Below are 23,848 nucleotides of genomic sequence, written 5' to 3'. Positions count from 1 at the left end.
ACGATCACACAGCACAGACCTGAACAGAAACTGTTGTAACAGGCAGTTGTAAGGATTAATGTCTTATGAGCAACCAGTACGCATGGAGACACTGCATAAAAAGCACACAGTGTACATGTTGAATTAATGGCAGTTAAACTGTAAATCTGCACATCTGCTGTAAACTGAAATGGTTTCTGATTTGTAAATGGTCGCACCTTTATTATGATGCATTTCTTACAATGCCAGACCTTAAAAGTAAAACATAATTCATTAAATCACAGAAAACCAGTGCTTTGGAGCACGCTGTGCAGCAGCTTTGAAGGCACTTGTTCAAATGACAGCAGACTGGAAAAATCTGTTCTTACATCATACTCACAGAATTTCCTACTTGAAAACAGTGACATACTGACTTCTAAAAGTTTGCCTTGTCCTTTTCCAACACATTGTAAGAAAGACTTGGCTGGTGGATACACCAGGGAGTTCATGGAATATTTACAAACAGATCCTTTTATTGCAGTGATGAAAAATTTATGATGCATGTGAGAGAACCCAGAGAACGCTCGGCTATTCTGTGTTGTCTATGTTTCTTGCAGTGTTGTTGCCACCTTGGCAGACAGAATCCATCTCGCCTTTTGTACCAAGCTATATTAAATTTAGGAAGGCAACCCTGACCTTTCATGCCTTGTCCTAAAAAATGCTCAAAACCAGATTAAATCCTGAAAGCTGATGTTAGTGTTAAAGCAAGTGCCATGCTAGCTTTACTCTTGCTACTCGCAGAAGATCTAGTACGTTGTTTGATATAGGAATTGTATGTTTGGCACTAGATGCTACAGTTGTTAAGGTGTAGAGGTGCTTATTGTTTTTTAAAACTACCTGTTTTCTAGGAACATTTGCTTTCCCAACTGTGAGGATTTTCAACAGTCTGCTTCCTTGTCTTCTCTGCTTTTTATTAAAAGAGGACCTTTCCAAGTTATCAGTCATTCCTCATTTCACTGACACAAGAACTCCTAAAAGTACTTGCTCCCTTTTCCCTCCAACTTATTTCATGTGATACCACTGATTATCCAACACTGCATTCCCAAGCAATATTTTCATCAATGTCTGAGTCCTTTTTTGGTGCATTGCTTTTCTTTGTAAATTATTACACAATCAAAAATTACAGAAGAGAATGGACTGACAGTAGCTTTTCTCATATACTGGAGGTCAGGTGGATAGGAAAGAGAATGAGTGCATGGGAAGATGGAACAGCATTGATACTAGAAATAAAAGTGGAGTCTGATTATTAAGGCTGGTGAAAAAAAATCGAAAAGCAAACACCCAGCAAACAGCACCTGGGGTTTAAATACTCACTGTTAGTTATTTGCAGTATGAACTATCAGAAAGTTATCTGTTGGCATTGAACTTGATGCAAGGGGCAGGACCTCTCTGAACAGAACTGCTCTTTATTACTTTCAGACTGTCTTGCCTGTATAACTTTCAGGCCTTTCAGCCCCTTTAGACCTTCTTACCTAGAGAATCAATCTGTCCAACCTTCAGGAATTTTCTGTGCTGTATATCTTTTTGATTTCTTCCAGACCCAACTTTTTATACTTTCATTGGTTCCCTTTCATCTTTATGGATGACAGAGCTCCTACATGCCAAAGTGCTTATCATCAATATATTTGGGGTTTTTTTATTTGCTTTGTCACAGTGAATCTTGCTGTAAGAAAAGTTGAAAGGCAACATCGTCTTCTGAAACAAATCTGCAAGGGCTCAGGCCATTGGGCATCAAATCCCTGATTTGGGAAAGAGATATATATATACACACACACATTTTCTAGATGTCACAAGAACTACTTCTAACAAGATTGGGTTGGTTAATTAATGGTCTTGCACCAAAACATGACCTTGCTGAAAAAACAAACAGTGACTCTCTAAGATTTTTTTGTTCTTTGCTTATTTGCCCACCCAGTTTTATTGTTCTTCTCTGAAATGCTTGTGTTTCATTATGACTGTATATGTGTGACTGGGTTTATGAGAGGTGTTCCAAGTGTTTCTTTATGGAAGGTTTAACTCTTTCTGCAGTATATTAAGAGGCCAGGACTAAATTATTAGGTGCACACAAAAGTCAGCATAGCTTGCTAACAGGCAGAGCTATGCACAGGCAGCTTGACGTTTGGCTTATTTAGGCATGAGCTATTGAAGTTTTCTTGTATCTATGACCGTATGCATTTCTCTGTGATGTATGTCAATTGCACCAACTAGGTATTTTTATGAATAAAGGTGTCAAATGAGAAATATCATAGAATCTTTTTTTTTTTTTTTGGAGGGAGAGCCCTTGTAATGGGAGCAAGCACAGACTACAAAAGCTTTTTCAGCTCTTACCAGCAGATGTCACAACAATGACAGTAAGGAAGAGGTATGTTGGTTTTTGGTTTTTTTTTTTTGTTTGTTTTGGTTTTTTTTTGTTTCAGTTTCCAGACAATATTTAAAGATAATAATAATTAATAATAATAAACCAACAAAAACATCACTCTAAATTTGCAGAAACAGCTCAGAGAACTTGTATAGTTTGAGTTCTTCAGCAGATCAATCTTTTCTAAAAAACAAAATTCATGGTGCATACAAGCCTTTGCAAAGCAAGTATCCTATTTTTATGGCTTCTTTACCTTAGTCTGGTTAATTTTTTTCCTTCTGTTCTCTTTTACATGTAGCAGATGTTACTGGTAACAAAGGTAAAATAATTTCTTAGAGAATCTCAGCAAATGACAGTGCTTTCTGTGTGTTAAATGTTATCCTTTTTAGTAGGCACAATAAAGTTCACTGTTAACTTCTGTTGCCCGAGAAGTCTGTATGCAAAACTATGGATGAATTTAAATATATATTAGAAAGCCTTTTTCTTTTCTGAGTTGGACTGAGTATGCTCTTAATGGCCTTTCACATACCTTATTACTTCAATCACTACAGCAGTCACTAGTTCCTGAATATTATTCTTGTAAATTAATTAAAGCCAAGGGGGAAAAAAAAAAAGTGGGGGGACCATTTGGAAAAGATCTCAATCCTCTCCTGATTCACTACAGTGGAGTAAGCATTGGATTCAAAGCATACAGTGGTATTTTGAGTTAGGCTGAGAGAGATGGCAGGGAGAGGGATAGAAGTCCAGAAACAAGCAGAGGGAAGCAGATAGCACAAGTAATGCTGTGGAGTATCTCAAAGAAATACTAGCTACAATGACAGAATTAAAAGGCCTTCATTTCTGCCAGTACTTCCTTTGGGTTTGGGTCCTAAATGAACAGAAACTTCTGATTACTCTTCTAAAGGAACTGACTGTAACAAGACATTCCTTCTCTCCAATTACCTGACATTACAAAACAGTGTTTTGCAAGGTAGAAGTGATGTTTTCACAATGCCTGGAATAAAGACTCCTCCCTGCAATACAGCAGATATGTTTGTCAGCGTGAGTGTGCAGGGTTAGCCGTGCTCAGCTTTAAACATCCTGGCATGACTGCATATCCTATCATCTCTTTTATCCTATCAATCTTAGTGAATCAGCCTTCAGCCCATTTGCATCTGAAAGAAGACTTGAATTGACAGTAAAATATACGCAGTCAACCCATGGATTATTACTAGCGTTGGTATATGCTAATTATATACTGGATAATCATACTAGAAAACATGTGGAACAGCTTTCAAACTACTTGTGCTATTTTTAGTAAAACTCAGAAATAATTACTTTGCATTTAGCTACTGGCACTGTAGCTACCCCCTTCTGCTCTATTTATAGATAAAAAACATTGGTGAAGGTAATGCGTCAGGACATGCACTCTAAATAAGAGGCTAACCCTAAACTGGTCCATGTTCCCCGTGTGCAATGTGAGTAGGACATCACTGTGCGATCACTGCTCCTGTTCTCTCTCGGGCAGGTGTGCATTGCTAACCAAAGGCCAGAGCTTTTGCTTCAACGTTGAGTTTGGAATACTTGTGTACCTTAATATGCCTAGGGATTCCACAGATAAGTGAAGACCCTGTAACAAAACTGTAAGGGAGATAAATATCTTTTCAGTAGCACTAATAACCCTGAGAGGAGATATAGATTTTAAGGCCTGAATCTACTGTACCATTCCCAAAGGCATTTCCCTCAGTACTCCTTGATCAGCCAAGATTTGGCAAATAATTTAGACTTTGTAGGAATTTTACATCTATTTCTGAAACTGCATCTTGCCTATGATAATATCCTTTTAGGAATGGAAATTACTGTTTATGATGTGTTCCCAGAATAATAATTTCTGGAATGATTTCTCAAAATAATCTTGTGATCATCTAATTGAAACAATGATACTTACAAATAGGAAATTGCTAGTTATTGTGCAAACTGATACTCTGTAAGCACTGCTGATGATTCTTTACGTATGTTTAGGCTCATTGTTGCTGGCTTTCAGTTGAGCCCCAAACTCTTACCATATTGCTTCAAAATCACCACTCTTCTAGGGGGAATATTAAATGTCCCTCATTTCATATGTCACAACTGAGCATGGTTGTTTACCACTGCATCGCAAATAGGGAGTTTCTTCCCACTCTGCATTTGGGTCTGCATTTTAAATAAATGACAATGCATTTGCATTCTTTTTATTTATTTGAACACTATGATTTAAGAGCCTAAATGCAAGTTTTTCCCTTTATTTCTGCAAGTAGCACTGCAATCATAACTTACAAAAATGTTTAAAATACAAAATGTACATGAAATTACAATACAAGGCTCTGTAAACATCTAGAACTTAATCTTTATTGTCCCACATTTTTAAATATAAAACTTCAATTTGAACGATTTCCAAACCTCAAGGAATGACATCCATTATGAGTATCAAAAATAGAATTTCAAAGCTTTGTTTGTATCAGAACAAAACTGTCATGTTATTTTCATTCTTTGGTTTAAAAAGGATGGCAGTTCCCCTGATAACATGGAAGTTTTACTACAGAAATTCCAATTGCTAGTTCATGGTAATTTCAGAAATCACCACCCCCCCCCCCCCCCCCCAGATTAATATACTACTCCTTAATCTTTTGTTTTTAACATTGATCTTTGACCCTCCTTATAGAAAAGCTACCTCATCATTAAGGCTTGCCTTCAGGATAATCTTGGTTATTAAAAAGTTTTGGAAAAGTACTCAGGGAGAAGAAAGGAATTAAGGGCAAGGAAGTGGATGCCAACAAAATATCAACAGTTGCCGGGTTCTTTTGTTTAATTAAATTTGCATAGTCCAATAGAGATTGTGTGCTTTTTATATCACTAAAATTATACAAGATTAACAGTCTTTACCTACGTTATCACACAAGCTAAAATAAAATTAAGACCCTTGTATTGAAGCTTTTACAAGGCAAATACAAAACTGCTTTAGTATCCAAAGCTATATATATTTTTTTTTTTAATTTGATTTTTAAATAGGAAAGCATCTCTAGGTCTACAGGCATCAAGGTATTTAAAGGCATCAGGAAATTTAGTGCATAGCAACTCCGGATTTTTTGGGCTCCTATATTTTAGGTACAGTGTGAATTCCAGCTACTTGGAGAACTTGCAAGGACAGTCTGTACCAGTAGGATAAAGGAGCATAAATCCCATACAGTATGAAAAGCTTTTAAGTTAGAATTGTCCTACAAACAATGGTTTAATGCAAAAGACCCAATACATGAATGAAAACTGGAACATGCCTTGCCACCAGCACATAGTCTGAAGACAATTACGTAGTTTACAGTGTTGTGTGGTTTCTTTTTTTTTTTTTTTTAAGGTGTTAAAAACATAAGTAGATGTATTTCTGAGCCTGTGAATCCTTTTCTAGTATCTTTAATGTAAATGAGTAGAGGACAGAGTAAAGCACCATCGCTGAGGGACAATTACAATATCACACTTTTCAGATTACAGCCCTGCCAATTTTTTTTCTGCAAATTTAAAGATTTGCACCATTGAACAACACATTCACAAAAAGGATGCTTAAGATTCCCAGCACACACGTAGTGGTCTTGCATTAAGTTGTTTGAAATAACTATGAAATATCAAGATAGTAGCTTTAGGCTGCACTCTTAAAAGGAAGTACATGATAAAGAGTTATAATTTCACCTGCTTAATGTATGGTCGTTTTAAAAGTTCATGATTCAGCTATCACAAAGATGCGATTATAGCTACTTTAGTGATACTGCTTGGGCGCTGACTTGAATTTAGGTGTAATGTTTTGCCTGCAAAAGGCTCATTGGAAAGTTTTCCCCATGACTGTCTGCCAAAATGCAACATCAGTAGAATCTGTGTTTACTCTTACAGGTATTATAATTCAGTAATGGTATCCACTTTAAGACTGTTTTACTTAATTTTAAGAGCCTATAGTAGTTTTCTACAGAAAGAGGCATGTGTTCTGTATGTGCTAAACCACTAAAATGTCCACAATTGTCTGAACTAGTTTCAGTGCAAATACACTTTCTACATTTCAAAATTTTTGTGTGTATTTGCTCTTAATTTTCATTAGAGCATCATCGCTCACCCAAATGAGGAACTAAAACTAGCATCTTGAATGTTTTGAGGTTCAGTGTATTTCTGATCGATCTTTTCTGTGATTGTTGTACCCTGTATGTTCCATATCAGAAAGCTTTGTAAACGACAGTGTCTTCTGGGGGAGGGAAATGTGTGTGGCCTAAGCAGGCAGTTTCAGATCCTCTCCTAGGTTTCTAATCATAGAGGCCTGAGATTTTTTAATAACTATGTAAACAGATTGTTTCAAAGGTATCGGATTATGTGGGTAAGGGAAATGCATCCTTTGAGCACAGCACACAGTTTACTGGTGCTATGAATCTTGTGTATTTCTTTGGTAGCTTCTGCTTCACACATTTACAATTAAACATGGGCAAATTATACTACCTAATCACTAATTCACAGTAAATGACTTTTCAGCAAACTAATGTTTATAAATAGCTTAAATTTAAGGAACTGTAATTGTCATCTCCTTAGGGCTTCCAAGTGGCATGGTCAGGCATACAGCATATAAAAGATACAGATGTGATCAAATGATTTATTGCATGGAAAACTTGAATGCCACTGAATTGGTGATTTCAAAACCATATTCTGCAGGGACAACAGGAACACTTAGATCCTCAGCAAATATTAAAATTTCTCCTGTATCTAACATGGCTTTGATGTTGGTGTTTTTTAAAATCCTGCTGCTCAAATTTGATTACAAATGTAACTTTCTAAGAAAAAGCTATTTCAAGAAGGAGCCTGTGCTAATAAAGAACAGGAAGATTATCCACAAAGTTATAAAAGTTAAATTTTGGAATGTTATTTCTATCCCAACACTTTCATGATGGAATGGTCTTTTTGCAACCTATCAAGTAACATTTTCAGTTTATAAACAAGTGCAGATCTACATTTGGCTTTGCTTCCTATGAATCTAAGAAAGAAAACACTACAGTATTTGTATACACAATGGCTTCCATGGCATTGGCTTCAGATGACAGGTATGATTTGCCACTGGAAGACTGTATAAAAAAAAAATTTAAACAATAGAAGCTTTAACGGCTTTCCAAAATGACCAAAAGGTGTTACAAATCATCCGCTACAAACTATACTATCTCTAAGGGAAAGCAGCACACTGAAGATGTGTATTAAATCTTTTTCCACATTCAGTACTGTGAATATTATAAGAGCAAACTAACATTTCCACACATCTGAAGCACTTACAATATAAAAGTATTCTATTTAAATGCAAAAAGCAAAGCTTGTTTGTAACTTTAAAACGGTTAAAATATCTGGTGTAGATTCTAGGTGTCCGTTTTAAGAAGTCTCTTTACAGCATCTGAGGAACTATAATTAAAATGCTCTGTCTCTACATCAAAAATGTAACCCACTAAAAGGGCTTTGCAAGGATCCACTGTTCCAGTTCATAAAGGCCACAGAGTTGGAAGCACAGTAAGTCTAAAGAGGAAGAGGACGAAGAAATATTCAGAGAAACTGTTATATTTTCATGGATGTTTAGCTGTAAGCTTATCCGTTACTGGATTCCATCAGATATTCTTGTCTCCAGAGATCCAGGACATGTACGTGCAGACTGGCTGGCCATTGTTGTTCCATGTGACACTGAGATCTGTGACATATCTCTTCCTATGATCTCATTCACTAAAAACAAAAAAACAAACAAACAAACAAAAAAAATTTAAAAAGTGACTGTTTTTATGCTTTCCAAAAGGCAGAACTCATCAGTGTATCCCTTTTCAGTGCTAAGCCTTGATGCAGTTAAGTAACAGAGGATGAATGAGGAACCTAACTTCAGTAACAGTTGAGCATTGGGGGAGGGGAAAAGTCCTGGTGTCTCTTAGTATTACACTTTGTACTTACCATAATCCATGTTGGAGAATCCCTAAAACGCTTGAAGAAAATAAGCACATACATGTTCATGACAACCAGGTAACTGAAAGGCACAGCATAGGTCAGCTTAGTACAGATTTCCCCACAGAACTCTCTTCTGTTCAAAAGTGTTACAGGCACAAATAACAAATAACTCTAGTAACTCCTGGTTCTTTCAAGCTACTTACAGAACTTCCTCAGAACTTGGATTTGAGTTAATAGAATATTCTTTTTAATATTATATACCTATTTAATTGGCCAGTTTTCTGAATACTTGCATTTCTGAAAGTACAGTAATAAAATCTTGCTTAGTTATCAGTCAACTTTTCTATAGTGAAGAATTAAGATTAACTAATATGCAGGTCATGTCAGTTTGTAAGTCTGTGTGTGTGTCAAATTCAGCAAAGATTAGTCAACTATTACTGTTTACAAGTGAGGGACACCACCATTAATATGACAAAGTAGCACTTAAGTTATCAACAAATGACAATTTTGGAGTGTTACTCTAAAGCCTAGATAATTGATTGCAGTACAATTGCGTTTGGAAGATGACAAAGATAATTATTTTAATGCATAAGCGTAAATGCAGTGATATAAATGTCTGTTTTACAAAATGGGCAATGGTAAGTTTAACTAAGAAAACTGAATAATATTTTAAGTGGAGATGAAAAATATCACATTAAATAATAACGACAAAGTTTAGATAAATATTAGATGATAACCAAAATATAAATCATTATTTAAGAGTCAGAAGAGGCAGTCAATCACGTTGTTTTCCATGATGGAGTGGCAGTAGGTATATAGTATCTCTTAGTGAGCAAGACTTTGAATATGCTGAATTATACTACCAGAAAAGCCTCTGACATGAGTTTCTTTGGACCTTCTATAAACAGGCATTTAATGGGATCCTTTTGTTGAGTAAGGGCCATTCCTAGTAAAAATAAGAACTTTTTGTTTTGCTAGTAAGCTGCTTCTATGGAAAATCTTAACAGATTTGGAAGCTAGGCTTTTGCTCTTTTGTTTTCCATTGGGTAACTTTACAGAACAACATTGATATACTTCACCACCCTTCTTAATGCTTCCTTAATTTTCCATAGCAGGATCTAGCTTCCTACTAACCATTCCTGTCTGGTAGAAGCATAACAAAATCAATCTACGGATAGTGTACATTGCTCTTTACAGAGTGTTCCACAGTCTGAGCATTGCCTTTTGCTGCAGCAGTAGCATAAGTGGGTCTGAAAGAAAATGCAGTAATATTGTGAATGCTCTGAAGTATGTACAACGCGTATAAAATCCAACTCTGAAAACAAGTTTTGTCTGTATTCTTTTAGTTTGCTTAGGAAAGCTTTAAAATCACCTTATGTCATATACCTATATGTAACAATGGAGGAGGTATTTGTTTTCTAAAAGTCAGTCAATGGCAATGGTATGCTCTTGCATGAATGCAAGGACAGCATGTTAAAAATACACATTATTGCAGCCTTTAAATTTTGATAGATGATATTTATCTGTACTGGTAACATCAGAACAAACTGGTCCATGCTGTTGCAATGTTTTGTAGTTCCCCCAGGCAAAGGTGTTTAACTGAACAGCATGTAGCCATGTGGTGTTAAATTTTCCTTAAATCACATTACACTTCGAATACAATAGCTGGTCATGTGGTGTTCTATTTGCCAAGTTCTGCATAATTCATTATGTAGAGTATTAAATTAAAGTTACAGCTTAGTTTGTGTGGTGTTTTTTTTTTTTTTTTTAAATAATCATTGATTTGTTTACAAGAAGCTGTTTTATAGCTCAGTGCAATAGCTCTGTCGTACTTCTCATTTTGCTGTTGGAGAACTCTTTTTGGCAACATTTTTAGCACGTGGCCAATACAGATTTATCTGGTTTATATGGATTTACATTAGAAACATCTACCATTTCTAAGGGAAATGCAGTACCTTGTCTTCTTTCCAACAGAAAATTCTAGTGGAGTAGTTCTACTTGCCACAGTGATTTTGTTAGGATTCCTAATTTTTAAACCCAACCAGTATTCAAGTGTGGTTTTTTGGGTGGTTGTTTTTTTGTTTTTTTTTTGTAATAAGAAGTATCTAAATTGGTGTTTTGTCAGAGCGCCATGCAGGCCTAAATAAAAGGCCAGAATCCTTTTTCTATTGTGTCTGGCAAAGGTGTTTTTTCACTTTCTCACAGACTGTAGCCTCCTGACTAACACATCTTCCTATTCTATACTTTCCAAGAGTGCTCATTTCAGCTGTCTGGAAATCTGTGAGCAACAAATGGATGGGGGAAGCCTGCAGACTCTGGAAGACTATACGTAGATTTAGATTATGTACAGATGATGGTAAAAATGCTTCAAAGAAAGCACAGCCTGCAGAAGCCAGCAGCTAAGATCGAAGTGCTCTAACCTTTTGCAGTGCAATGGTCTGGCTGCCAGGTTCGAGACAACGGGGCAGGGCGGTATCGAGAGTGCTGCAGTAACAGGCTATTTGAGCAGGCATGGGCCTGCTGCCAGACTGGCTGTGCCCAATGTGTTTGTGAACGGTCAGAGGGATGAATGGGGACAGTGGGGAGTACCAATCTAGCATGCAGGCTAGCAGATGGAGGAATGGGCATTTAAACAAGGAAAGCAGCTTTTCTAGAGAAGGCTGGTCTTTTCAAGCCCGAAAACAGCATTGTAAAGAAGCCATATTGAATATTTACCAAAATTAGGCAGCCTGAAAGTCCTTTGGAACAGCTCACTGAAGAGATGTACAACTTGGCTTCACGGCAGCAAATAATGAGATGCCTGTATGTATCTAAATTGGGAAGCATTTGGCTTTATTTGAAGGACATCCTGTGTTTACCAGCATTATCATAATTAACTTGTCTTTCTGACAGTGGTGTGGTATAAATTCAAGAAGTTTAAAATGTAAATCATGAAGTCAGTAAGAAGAGTTAAAACCCTGCATAGAAATGCACAAGACTGAAGGTGAAATCATATGATGTTTTCCTTTTTGTATTAATTTGTGATGGAGAAAATCATATTAGTTTAAAGACTAAAATAGAAATCCAAAGGCTAGTATTTGAGTGCATGACATGTTACCTTCTTCCACACAGGGTCAATCACAGAACCTTTAGTGGTCTGTGATTTAAAACTGAAAACTTAATTCATCAGCATAAACACAGGTTTTCTATAATGTTGTCTAGCAAAATCCAAGTTCTTAGGGGCCAAATTGGGAGAGGAAGTAAATTTCAACAGTCCTGAGAAAGGACAGAGCTCAGGCTATACTGATGATGCTTCACAAACGAAAGAAAACTTCTTTTCTATACTTCCAGAAGAACACTTTATCCCTCCTTTCCTGTTTTTGACTATGGGGTGCATGGGCTATGCTGTCCTAGAAATATAGTTAGGAAGTTCTCATATGCCCTTTTGTTTAACCTTAAAAGCCATCCAGTTACCAACTAAATACCAGAAAACCAAGATGCATGGCTTTTTTAATATATGCACTTATTTTTTTATAAAATTTCCTTTCTTTCTTCAGCACAAGTTTCTAGGGGAAGGCTGCAGAGCTTGCTTGCTCAGGAGTCAGTAATACAGATCTCAAGTATGTTGTTAAGGTTCTCTGTGGTCTGTCTGTCAGGTTCATTTGTGTTGTCTTGTTTGTACTTCTGTTGGCTCTCTTCAAAGAGGCAGTATCATGAGACTTAAGATGGAGGTAAACAGTTATGTGAGTAGGACCTTGACTCTTTCAGTCTACTACCCTCTTCCCTGCTCCTCCCCCCAATTAAATCACTGCCTGTTTGGTATGTTTGGTGCCAGGTGTTCTGACTGCTAATCCCATACCCTGGACCTCTGCTGTCAGTAGATGAGGAACCAGAAATATTTTACATACTAAATAATTACAGAGGTCTAGCTAATATTTAGTACTCATTTAGTACCTACTGATCACCTAAAATTGTTTTGGATGATCAGTGTCAATTGAGTGGATAACATCAAAAGTGTTATCAAATGTTTTCTGTGCTAACAAATCCAGGTTGCTAATCTTGAAATAATGACTGGATCAGATCAAAAGAGGGAGGGTGGCACGTACTACACTGTATAGAAATGTGTCAGATTCTTTCACTACAAAAGTGATAACCGCATTTTGAGAACTTGTTTGTCAAATATGGCATGGATCAAAATGCAATACAGCTTTGCTTTTTTTTTTTTTTTTTTTTAAATTTGGCTGCAAAATGGAAGTTATTTTAACAACTTTCCTATGTCTATTTAATTGATCTCTTTGGCAGTTATCCCAGATTTCAGAATTTCAGCTCTTACTTTATTTGCAATAGTTTCACCTGTTTCTTCCTTGGTATTTATACATAGTATAAGCTGGCTGGTAAATTTATACTAAGAGTTAAAAATAGATTGCACAGAACAAAATTTAACATGGTGGGGAGACAACCTTCTGCTACAGACAGATTAGATTGGACCTGTCAATACTGGCAATACTGTAGTATTGTACTGCAAAATTTTTTGTAGTTTTTGTTTTGTTCTTCCCCCTCTGTGCTGCATCAAAAAAGCATGAACATGCTACACTGAAAAAGCACTGAAAGTCATCTGGAGGCTCAAGCCCCTGTAACCTTTCAAAAAAAAAAAAAATTAAGCAGCATACTATTGTCAATAGCAGTGGAACAGAGTAGAAGATAACTAGCTCTGACTTACGGATCTGCTGTCAAGCTTGTAAAATAAGAGCAACCACTTATTCTGTTTTACTGGATTGTTCCCACTGTTTTGATTTCACATAGTGTTCTGTTTGCTTTTTTAAGTCCCTACTGACTGCACACATGAAAGACAGCTGAGCCACCGAGATTGACAGAAAACTGGGCCACAGCTCCTTGGAGGCCTCTTCCTGCCCCCCCCCCCCCCCCCCCCCCCCCCCATCTTTTTAGGCTGAGGGCTTTGCCTCTTGGTCGCTGAAGACTTGCACTGGGACAGCTGATAAAGTTATTGCTCCAGCTGTTTGCTGCATGAACAGCCAGACTGTTCATAAAGATCTCTTAAAACTGTTGCAATTTGCAATCCAGAGTTTTAAGATAAACTAAAATTAGGTTGAAACAGCTTGGCCATTTGTGTGGTGAGTGACACATACAGCCAGAGGTAGTAATCTTATCAGCTGTTCCAGTAGAGATGCATCCTGTGAGCAGTACTGACCAACCTCTCAGGAGAAATTCTCACCTACAAAAAGTTATCCATGCTAGCCGGTTTGAAGAGAACAAAGTTCTTGTGTTATGAAGCATGTCAACATCATGAAAGCTGGTGCTTTTAATAGTAAGTTGCTGAGTGTTTTGGATAAATAAAAAAAAATTTACAAATTTTGAGTAACAAGTTCTTAAAAGAGGAACTGGTGCTTTGATATGTTCTTAAGATCTATGCTTTTTTCCCACTGGTTTGTTTAATCAATTCTACAATGTCACCTTTATTTATTCTCTCAGTGTGAGACCAATCCATAATTAGTCAGTCAACTTGTATACCTGTACCACCTTACTGAATATTTTATATTAGATTAAAAACACATTTAGATGTAGCATGATCTCCAAGATAGGTGTTTGAAGTTCTAATGTCAGAAGTAAAGGCATTATCTTTTTAAATCAAATGCCAACCAAATACTAGCATGTTTCGAAATTGCTCTGTACTTAATTCCCCCTATCTCTGTGAATGCTAGGAGACAAGTGTTTTGTACTGCAGCACAAAGGAAAATGTAAGCAATTCCTGAACCTAAAGGTGTTTCTGGGAACAGTGCAAGTGACCTCTTTTCCCTTGCAGGAAGCTGGTGATCTATAATCAGCATCTCTACTTTCTACAGGACAAAAGAATCTCTCTGACAGGCAGTTACTAAGCATTTTAGGTTTCTGTAGGTCAAAAACACTGCCTGAAAACCTCCATGGAGAACTACAAGCAAACCAGTTCAGATTACAAACCATTAGGTATGTAATGGGCAACAGTAGAGACCTAGGGAAAATACATCATGATGCTTCCCCCCAGGATGTTCCACCAGCCTCCAAAATGTGTTTGTCCTAGGGAATTCCTGAGCCAGAGACAGTATCTTCTGTGCTGAATGGTCCCATGTGGATTTTTTTCCCCAGGGTCTTTAAGATCTGTGCAAAATTCTGTCATCCGCAACATTCTGAGACAGTAAGTTCCAAAGCTTAATGACGTATAGCTGTAGCAATGCTTTTTATATGTGTTGGAACTTGCTGCATGATTACTTGCTGGACACTTCTGTTATTTTCTCTCCCAAGAAGTATTTTCCATTACCTTTTCTGTGCCATCCATTCATTTTATTATACTTAGCATATTCTCATTCATTTTTCTGCCTGGAGAGTCCTAGCTGATTCAGCGTAACTTCTGTTCCAAGTCTTTGGTCATGCTAGTTGTCCTTAACCAAATCACCCCACAAAACAACATGTATGCATCTAATTCTTTTGTGACACCTGGGACAAGATGTGGGCACATAACAGATCTATATAGTACCATTTGTTAATTAAATAAATATTAAATAAATATTTATTTAAATTAAATAAATTAAATATTAAATAAATATTCCTAGCATTTATTCACCCTTTTAAGATTACTTTTAACACTACTGAGCAAGCTTTCATAGAATTGTCCATTTCAAATTCAAGACAGCTTTAAATGAGAATAGTTCGGAGAGCTTGTCGCTGTATATATGGAATTAGGGGCAGGTTTTTTTCCTTCCTTTACCCTAATTTCCACTCCTTTAACTGATTTTCTTTAATCACAAGGTCTTCCGGTAGAGGTTTCTAGACAGTTTTTGTTTTTCACTACTCTAAAGAGCTGAGCAGCAGCCATGTCACATTTACCAACTTCCAGTCTGCTGGCACTGAATCAGATTTAAGCAAAAGGTTATACATTACAGTTAATAGTTCAACTGTTGCTTACTCTTCCAGAGCTGTTGTCTGTCATGTCATCTAGTTGAGGTGAATTGTCAGTGTTCATCTGTTCTGAAACCTTTTTACTGACACTTCAACTCGAGACAGGTCCTGCAACATGTCCCTTTGAAAAAGGACTTTGGCATGAGAATCTCTAGTTCCTCAACTATGAACATCAATACAAAAAACTTTCTAAGTTAATTTATCTAATTTTAACTGAGTTCCTGATTTGTCACCTATTGGCCAGGTTTCACATTTAGCCTAATAATTTTCATGTTCTTTTCTGTTTTCTGCATTTGGAAGCAGCTTGTAGTCTCTCTCACTGCAGAGTAGTTGTACACTTAATCTGAACTTTCATAAATAGTTTGCAGACTGCTTGCAACTATATTACCCTTTTGACCACCTATTTTTTCTTAACTAAGTTTTATTGTTTTCCTATAGTTCCCCTTTTGAATTTTGTCACAGCCTGTAATGCTGAAACTGCTACAAAACAAAGAAAGATTTTTTAAAATTTATTTTTTTTTAAGCAGTTCCTGTATGCTCCTTTGGGCCAAATAAAGAGATGTTTCCCCTTGTGGGTTCTTCTCATGACTTAGTGCTCCATGAAGCAGTCATCACGCTTACCCATTCTATAAAGGATGACTCAAGTATTCCATTAGTGTATTTCCTGCCTTTGCAGATTGTCTGATCTGCAGCACACTATAGTTACGGTTGCTCTCCTGTTCAGCAGTATAATTTAGAAGCTATACTCTTCCTAATTTAAGCCTGAAAGTTAAAACTGTAAACATTCTGTACTACTAGTTTATATAGTTAGCTTGTCTGGTTTGACACTAAGCATTCTTCAAGGTACAGAACCATTCTACTTACTTGCCTGTGTAAACGTATCTCTTGCATTAGTACCACACTGACTATCTTTCTTACAGCAAATACCTAAAATAGCCATTATTTTATTTTTAAAAAATGCCATGTTTCTCAATTGCATTTCTCAGATGCTAGCATTTGTGTGTAAGCATATTTCTCTCTGGGTCTGGTTTTCTGTTTATGTGCCCTTTTAAAAGGGACCTGTCAGCATATGTTTCATAATTCTGTGTGTCGCTCTTTAGTTATGATACTGGTAATGGGGGGTTATTTTATTATTAAACTGAGTTTTCATTTTTCAAGATCTCCTGCTCTTCAACACTTATTCTGTACCTACCAGATTGTGAATTGCACAGCACATAGTCTAGAACACAGAAATAATCTAAGCCATAACTGGTATTTTATGAATTGATTTGCTGTTTCAAGATACAGAAATGTCAACTTGGTGTACAGAGTCTTTTCCCTAGTTTTGCCATTCTGAATAGTAGCTACTTACCTTACTAATAACATTTTGGTATGTAAGGAAAGCAGAACTAAGTTTTTTGAAAGATAGTAAAAGACCAGTTTCATGATTTATTTTCCTTTCATGGGCAAACTTAAGATCAGTCTACACACTAAATGTGTGAGAGTTTTATTAAGGCTACACATGGAGCTTGGTTACTTTACTGTTAACAATCCCACATCTACTGAACACTTACGGCTATTCCCCTTTAAATATCTATGGGGAAAGTAAAATGTGTTATATGTGTTTATAGGTATATATGTGTGTGTGTGTATTGGGGGGGGACAACAGTATAGTTCTTTGGCATTTTAGGCATGTTTGTGATAAAGTTAAAAACACTTAAAACACAAACATGACCAATATACCATGTATCAATTTCTAATATTGTTACTATTTAAAAGTCACAGTGCATAATTATCTTGTTTATATGTGAAATAAGCTGAAAGCACCTTAAAATAAATCCAGACCATCTTTCCCAATTATAGTGCACATTCAACTAGAAATCTATTTATGAATCTGTATTCCTAACACTTAGATCGGTAGTGCATGCCACTGTATTCCATCTATTTAAACTGACATTGCTTCATCTTTTAAAAAAGGAGAAACATTCTATATTTCTTATAGTTAACTGATCTGGCCACTCTACAATCTTGCCCATACTTGGCTTAAGATTTTCATATCCTCCTCTGTTGTTTTACTAGATCCTACAGCACTCAGGAAGTTCTGTGGCAGCTATATATATTTTAAGTGGAGGTTTTTACTGAATGAGTGTACACCTGGTTCACAACTTCTGAATTTCCAACTATTTCAGAATACACAGGTGTCCAATTATAGCAATACTTAAGTATTACATAGCGCTTTTCACTTGTAGATCTTAAGACTATTAAAACACTTTCCCCTTTCCTTTGTGCTCCAATTTCAAACATTGAAGCATTTCAGTAAGCAGACTCACCCTCTAGATTTTCCACATAGGAGTTGGACATGAGTGCTGAATGTTGAGTCCATTTCTCTGTTGAACCTGATGGCTGGTATTCCAGGTCAGAGATAAAACTGTCTGTGTCAGAGAAGAAGACAGACATAACTACTGACTGGACTAAACCAAGAAGTTACAGTTCACTCAACCAGGAAGTGACTTTCAGTTTTCTTTTAATAGCACTAACTTTAAATACCCAGTTTCATTCACAACTACTACATATGTTGACATAAGTAACTATTTATAAATTATCAGAGTGCCTATTAAAAACAATATCACTTATCCTGTATATTTAGTTACTTTTCAGTTAGCAGCCAGAGCCATAAAGGTAATGGTTAATATTTTTGGATGTCTACCTAGTTGTACCATCACAAATTTTATACTACATGACTTTCATTTTAGTATTTGTGTTAGTTTAGAACATTCCTTCTGCAATTTTTTCAATCTGCTTTACTTACTGTGGTCAAATTAAAAGTGCTTATGCCCCTTGACAGCACCTCTACTGAACAAGGTAGGCAAAAGAGTACTAGTAAATAAAGCCTTTATTTTTCCTAGCCTTTAAACAAAGGAAACTGTTGCTGTAAACAGCTGTTAGCTTCCCCTTTACTTCTCCAGACTATCTGTACGTTTTGCCCAAGGTACTGATCTGCAGTCAGGCCACGCACAGTCTGGAGTGTCAGATAACTAAGTATTATCTTGGTATAGGTGGCTCTGTCAGACCAAGGCAATGTGAGAAACCAAGGAGGAAGTGGAGTATTCCAGTATTCCACTGAACTGTGTTTCCTGGAGGAAAAATGAATGTAGAATAGTCTATTTATTACTGTAACCAACACGTGGGTGTTTCTTCAGTTGTGATTAGTGACTATGCTTACAACAGTATCCTGGGTTGGGTTTGTTTTTTTTTTTTTTTCCTGCCCAAGACAGAGCTGCAAGTTTTAGTAAATAAGGCTTTAACACAGTAAACAAAATTACTCTGGAAACTGGCGAATTTGTGCCTTCTGGATAGAGCCACAGATTTGCTTTGCCAGCATGATTTCTAAGCCCTGCCTAGGGATGACTCCTGGGAGAATGAAAGAGTCTGTTCTTACTTCTTCCTGAAATTCAAGCAGTTCAAATTACTTATTTGGATGACTTCTTATGCTTAATTGTTTAAAGCATAAAGTTACATGTGTTTAAACAGGAAGTGGAAAGCATTATCTGGGTTTCAATGAAAATGTCCACTGCCATTTTGGAGGAAAGGAGTAGATAAAGGACAAATTCTTGTCAAATAATAGGAGATTAAGAAAAAAACGTTTTTCCCACCAACTATGGTAGAACCAGCAAACAAGTGACATTTAAAGAAAGATCTAATGAATCCAGGGAGACAGGCAGAAAACCACCTTGGGATGAAACAAATTAACTTTTACCAGCAATCCTCTTTAAAGCTCAGGCTTTCAAAGGAGCAGACAACCACACTGACAAAAACCCTCCAGAGAGCAGAGTTAATTAGCTCTTTTAAGCAACAGCCTCTGTACCATAAAGTCTACATAGCTTACACAGTAAGGATTATCTGTCACTTTAGCAGAGAAATACAATTCTGAGCAATTTTTCTAATTAATTTAATACATAGAGGGATTCTGAGGTTCTTGCATGTCCTAACAAAGCTGCTGACAGTATTTAGTATTTACTTTTATAAATCCCTGACAAAACTTGTCATGCATAGCATGTAACATGTCTCCAGTCAGTACCTTCTGGAACAAAGCATGCGCTTGCCTCGGGCACACAATATTTGTTTGTTTGTGAAAGATGGTAGATAAAGCAACAGCCTTTCAAAGTGTGTAATATAGCATAAAGATTTTGTTCAATGCACACTGAAGTTAAGATAGAACTTGAGGTACCAGATAAACATACATTAAAAATACCTTTCGAGCTTATAATTTCATAAACATTTGAGAAAATTTTTATTATAGTGTTATATTCTTTGGGTACAAAACACATTTTAGTATTGCTTAAGGAAGTAAAAACCTATTAAATTGAAATAGAAATCAAGAAAACTGACATCCTGTAGATCTGCCTATTTAACTGATCAAAAATTCATACTTTTATGAACCACCTCTTTGTCTTGGCTCCTCCCTTAAGAAAGGTTAAGAAAAAACTTTGGGTCAAAGCAGCACATCAACTTAAAATTAGAGTTCTATTATGGATACAGGCTGACCAAAAAGCTACTGGAGTTACACCATTTGGTTTTCAGGATCTCTTCCTACAGGAGTCAAGCTACTTCATTTTTTGTAGCACTATCCAATTAAAAGTTTAGCCTGTGTATCCTTTACTACTTCTGAACTGAAGTAGGATGTGTGGGCACTGGGACTTAACCTAGAAGATGTACTGGTTTTAGAAGAGTAGATCCCCCAAAATATTCTAGAATGCATGATTGTTTGCAGTGTTGCTATAGTAAGTAGCACAGAGTGGGTTTTTTTCATATGCTTTGCAAAAAGAAGTTTGATATAATTGTATGGCAGATTGTATCAACTGTCTAGCTTTGGTAGTATTGCTGCATCCACCTGGGAATTCATGTGTTTTAGAGGACAGATGAGTCAATTGCTGTATTTACAGAGCTAGTGACCTGATGAGGATCAGTAAACCTCAATGAACATTATGGATAAGACTGCAGCACACGCTTCCTCAGATATAGGCCTTCTTTTGTCAACTCCAGGTAAACCTATCAATCAGCTGCATTTATGTGAAGAATCCCTGCAGCTACGTCACATGGGTTAGTGCAGTATATTTAGCCCGTTTTTGACTCCACATGACCAGCAAGTAGTACAGTGTCAACTTTCCCTAGGAAAAAAAAAAAAAAAGCTGCCAGGCTATAATTAACCCTCAGTCTTCTCTGCTGTGGAGCAACCAGCTGATTCTGTTGGTTTGTGATCAAAAACAGTCATATGGCAGAGCCATGTTTACAACGGCAAACTATCAAGGACATGGTGGGTTGCCTTGCAAGTTACCATTTCAAGCCATAAGACAGGCTTACTTCTAATAATTTCAGGTTCAATGCCAAGTTTACTAAGTAGTACTTTTTTTTTATTAACTGATAAAATAAGGCTGTATGAAATGTTAGGAGGAGTATAGTTTTCCTGTGCACATTATGTTTATAGTGATATAGACAGACTGAATGTGCCTGCAGAGTCACAGCATAAGCTCTGCAGTTATTTGGTACAGTAATAAATATCCCTGTTCATGTCACGCTTATGCTGTCACACTCTGTATTTATGTATCATGGTGAAACCAACTCACTTAAGTCATGTTTACCCCCTTCTCTCACACAAGAAGATAGATGAGTATTTTATATATATGAGAACATAGTAAGTATTAAGCGTGAACCGTGACACTAGAGGACACATGCTGTGCAGTGGAAAGCAGTGCAGAAGTGTCTAAGAGTATTTTTGCCAGCATCACAAGGGCACACCTAACTCCTTCCAGTTCTGCTACTGACTGTTGTAAGTGTCTGCACCATGGTGTAGACATGCTACCTGCATTCACAGAATAAACTTCTAACCTCTTCTAATTCTTAAATGGGAATCTTTTTGCAGTGGTGCAACTAGTTGAGCTTACTTTGAATTGGTTACAAGGTGTTCTGTGGCTTTCGGAGGCAAACAGGAAGTTTCATACCTTAGCTGGTCATAGATACCTTAGGATTTACACACCAGCAGTCTATCACTGGTCTTCTCAATAGGTGTCTTGCTGGCACAGAATTTATGAACACAGTGAGTGAATCCACTAGAAGATAATGGTCATAGCATCCTTTACCCCAGATGGAGAACATTCTCTTCACCTTTCCTCACTGTTCCAACCTTTTCCTTCTAATCTACTGCTCAGTCTGGATCTTTCTCTATTTCATTCATAACACCCATTTCTAAAAGTAGATTCCCATTCTCTTCCAATACATTTCAGATTCTGCCTTATCACCTTACTCAACCTCAACATCTCACTGCAGGAGCCCATAAGCTTATGAGAAGAATTAGAATTGTAAACTGCTTTTTATTGCTATCTCCATGTGGCCTGACAAAATATATTTAATTTACAGAATACTAGGAAAGGAGGAGTTTGAACACAACCTTACTGAACAATTTATACTAGTATGATTTTCAGAATGCCTTTTATCAACAGGAATATTCTAAGAGTTCTGTGTACAATGTAGGCTAGAGTTCTTGTCACGCAAATCCGTGTTGGACATACTGCAAAATGCAACATTTTGTTCCGTGCTTAGGAGACAGTAAAAAAACCTTGAGTCTGAGATGTACATCTCAAGAACATCTCGAGTTTGAGTTGCACTGGCAAGAAGACAGGTTTTTGAGCTGCTCTCCTCCATACTAAGCTAGACTCTAGCATTCAGTATTTTTTGTGCTTCTGTAAACCCTCAATGCTCTGTTTGGCAGGACACTGCCTTAATTAAGAATGACCTGTTAATGCATAAGTTTTAAATATATAGAGAAATACAAAGTACAGTCATTCTCCAATACTTTCTTATTAGTTACTACTGTGATTCTCTAGAAGTTAACCTGAAGCTCCAGTTAAAAAACTGCCTGTAAAGATGTACAAATTTTCTAGCAAAGATCAGAATAATCTCTGAGCTTCCCAGCAAGAGAATTTATCAACTAGAGGGTTATCACAGAACTTCTAAAATGAATGAATGCAAATGGCTTAAAATTCTACATGGAATGTGTCTGACAAAGCAGACCTAACTGCTTTATGTACACAAACCAGTTATGATTTATAGTAAATCTACACACTGGATTTTCTAATCTCCAGCTTTATGTAATGAAGATGTAATGAGTAACAAAATGTAAGAGGATTAGTAGAAGGTCATCCTGATTTGCTGAATATAGCCTAACATAATACCTTAAAAATGGTTAAGAATGGTTGTACATGTTAGAAATCTCATTGCTGTAGGAAGCCATGAAATCCAAGGTAAACTCTTTCCTAAACTGCAAAGCATAAGAGATTAAATGTTAGATCAACAGTATTAGAATAGATTTAAATCTAAAACTTGACAGTGGGATAGGTAAGCCACCACAGTAGGAGCACTTTTTTAAAAACAGACTGGGGAAAAAAATGAACAAGGCCTCATCATATAACTAGATTAAGTCTAACTTTGACTAGCTTTTTTTTTTGTTTTTTTTCTAGTGGGGAAGAAATGGGACCTTTATTAGATGAGTATACAACAGAGCACAGTATGGATGACGGATACAGGAAAGGACAGAAATGACCAACTGCCTGTTTCTTGTCATTTCAGCTGCCTTGTTTACACCTATTTGCAGCCCTAAGTATTCCGCTGTCTATACAGAGAAATGTTAGCCTGGGGATTTGGGCAGAGGACACACTTGCTGAAAGATGTTAAGGGAGAAGAAGGCTCAGCATACTGGGGCAGGGAGGGCGGGAGGCAGGGAGGAAAAGTGGAGGGGCCAAATAAAGAACAAGAAGCTGCTTTTGCATAGTTCCAGTCCAAAAGTTTACCACCTTGTGCAGATTGACTATTGCAAAGACCTAAGCAGAAAAAAGTACTGTTTTTCAGAAAACCTTTAAATTAATAGCATACAGTACAAATTACTTTAAAATTGTGTTGTTTCAAATGTTTTCTGTAATATCATTTGAATTTCATATCTAGGTGTCCTCATGCATTTTGATCCCTTGTTTCTTCAAGTGAATTAGAAAGTGTTTCCTGTAGGAAGCAAGGATGGGAAGAGGGGAAACCAAATAAAAGAGCAAATTCAAGGTGGAGATTAGAAAAGCCTAAAGACATCAGTTGGATCCTGCTGAAAAACAAGAAAACAAAGAGCCACACAAACTTCAGGGCGGGGGGAAGGAAAAAAGTGTACTTCATGTTACCCAGACAGAGAATCTGCCTTGAAATTATGTAATCCTTTTTCATAGTCTGAACCAAGCCTAGCTTGCTCTAACTGGTAAAGGGTGAATGAATACAACAAAATTTAAAAAGATACTCCATCCTGGTCATTGGCATGCGTGTTTGACTTTGCAGAGAAGCTATAAATGGTGAATCCAGATGTGTTACACCTTCCAGAAGATGCTGGATCAAGACTAATCCAGATGCTCTTGGCTTGAGCACTGATGGATAGAGCAGTTTTGTAGTTCTGTATTAAGTAGTGGATTTGGGTTTTTTTGGTGTGTTTTGAAGAAAAAGCCTGAATGTTGGCTAAGAGGCAGTAAGATTCACTTTTAGGAGTCTTGCTTAAAGGCATTTATATAACTACTATCCAGACTG

The 23,848-nt window shown here is 36.8% G+C and overlaps 1 protein-coding gene across 3 annotated transcripts in view; it reads right to left on the bottom strand.

The window, feature by feature from the left end:
* Nucleotides 1-4,575: 4,575 nt before the first annotated feature.
* The window catches only part of NFATC3 (nuclear factor of activated T cells 3), a 76,919-nt gene continuing 57,646 nt past the window's right edge, over nucleotides 4,576-23,848 (bottom strand). For 2 of the 3 annotated variants that reach the window (XM_041125825.1, XM_030025263.2), the window contains exons 10-11: nucleotides 17,569-17,670; nucleotides 4,576-8,116 (exon numbers count right to left, since the gene is read on the bottom strand). In XM_041125825.1, the coding sequence (XP_040981759.1) occupies nucleotides 7,992-8,116; nucleotides 17,569-17,670 (227 nt within the window). In that variant the 3' untranslated portion in view covers nucleotides 4,576-7,991. The remainder of the gene's footprint in view (nucleotides 8,117-17,568; nucleotides 17,671-23,848) is intronic. The other variant, XM_030025264.2, reaches the window with a different exon arrangement.

Source organism: Aquila chrysaetos, chromosome 9, assembly GCF_900496995.4.
Source record: "Aquila chrysaetos chrysaetos chromosome 9, bAquChr1.4, whole genome shotgun sequence".
Lineage (NCBI taxonomy): Eukaryota > Metazoa > Chordata > Aves > Accipitriformes > Accipitridae > Aquila > Aquila chrysaetos.
The sequence above is the reverse complement of the archived record's forward strand: the minus strand, read 5'-3'. Positions and strand labels throughout refer to the sequence as shown.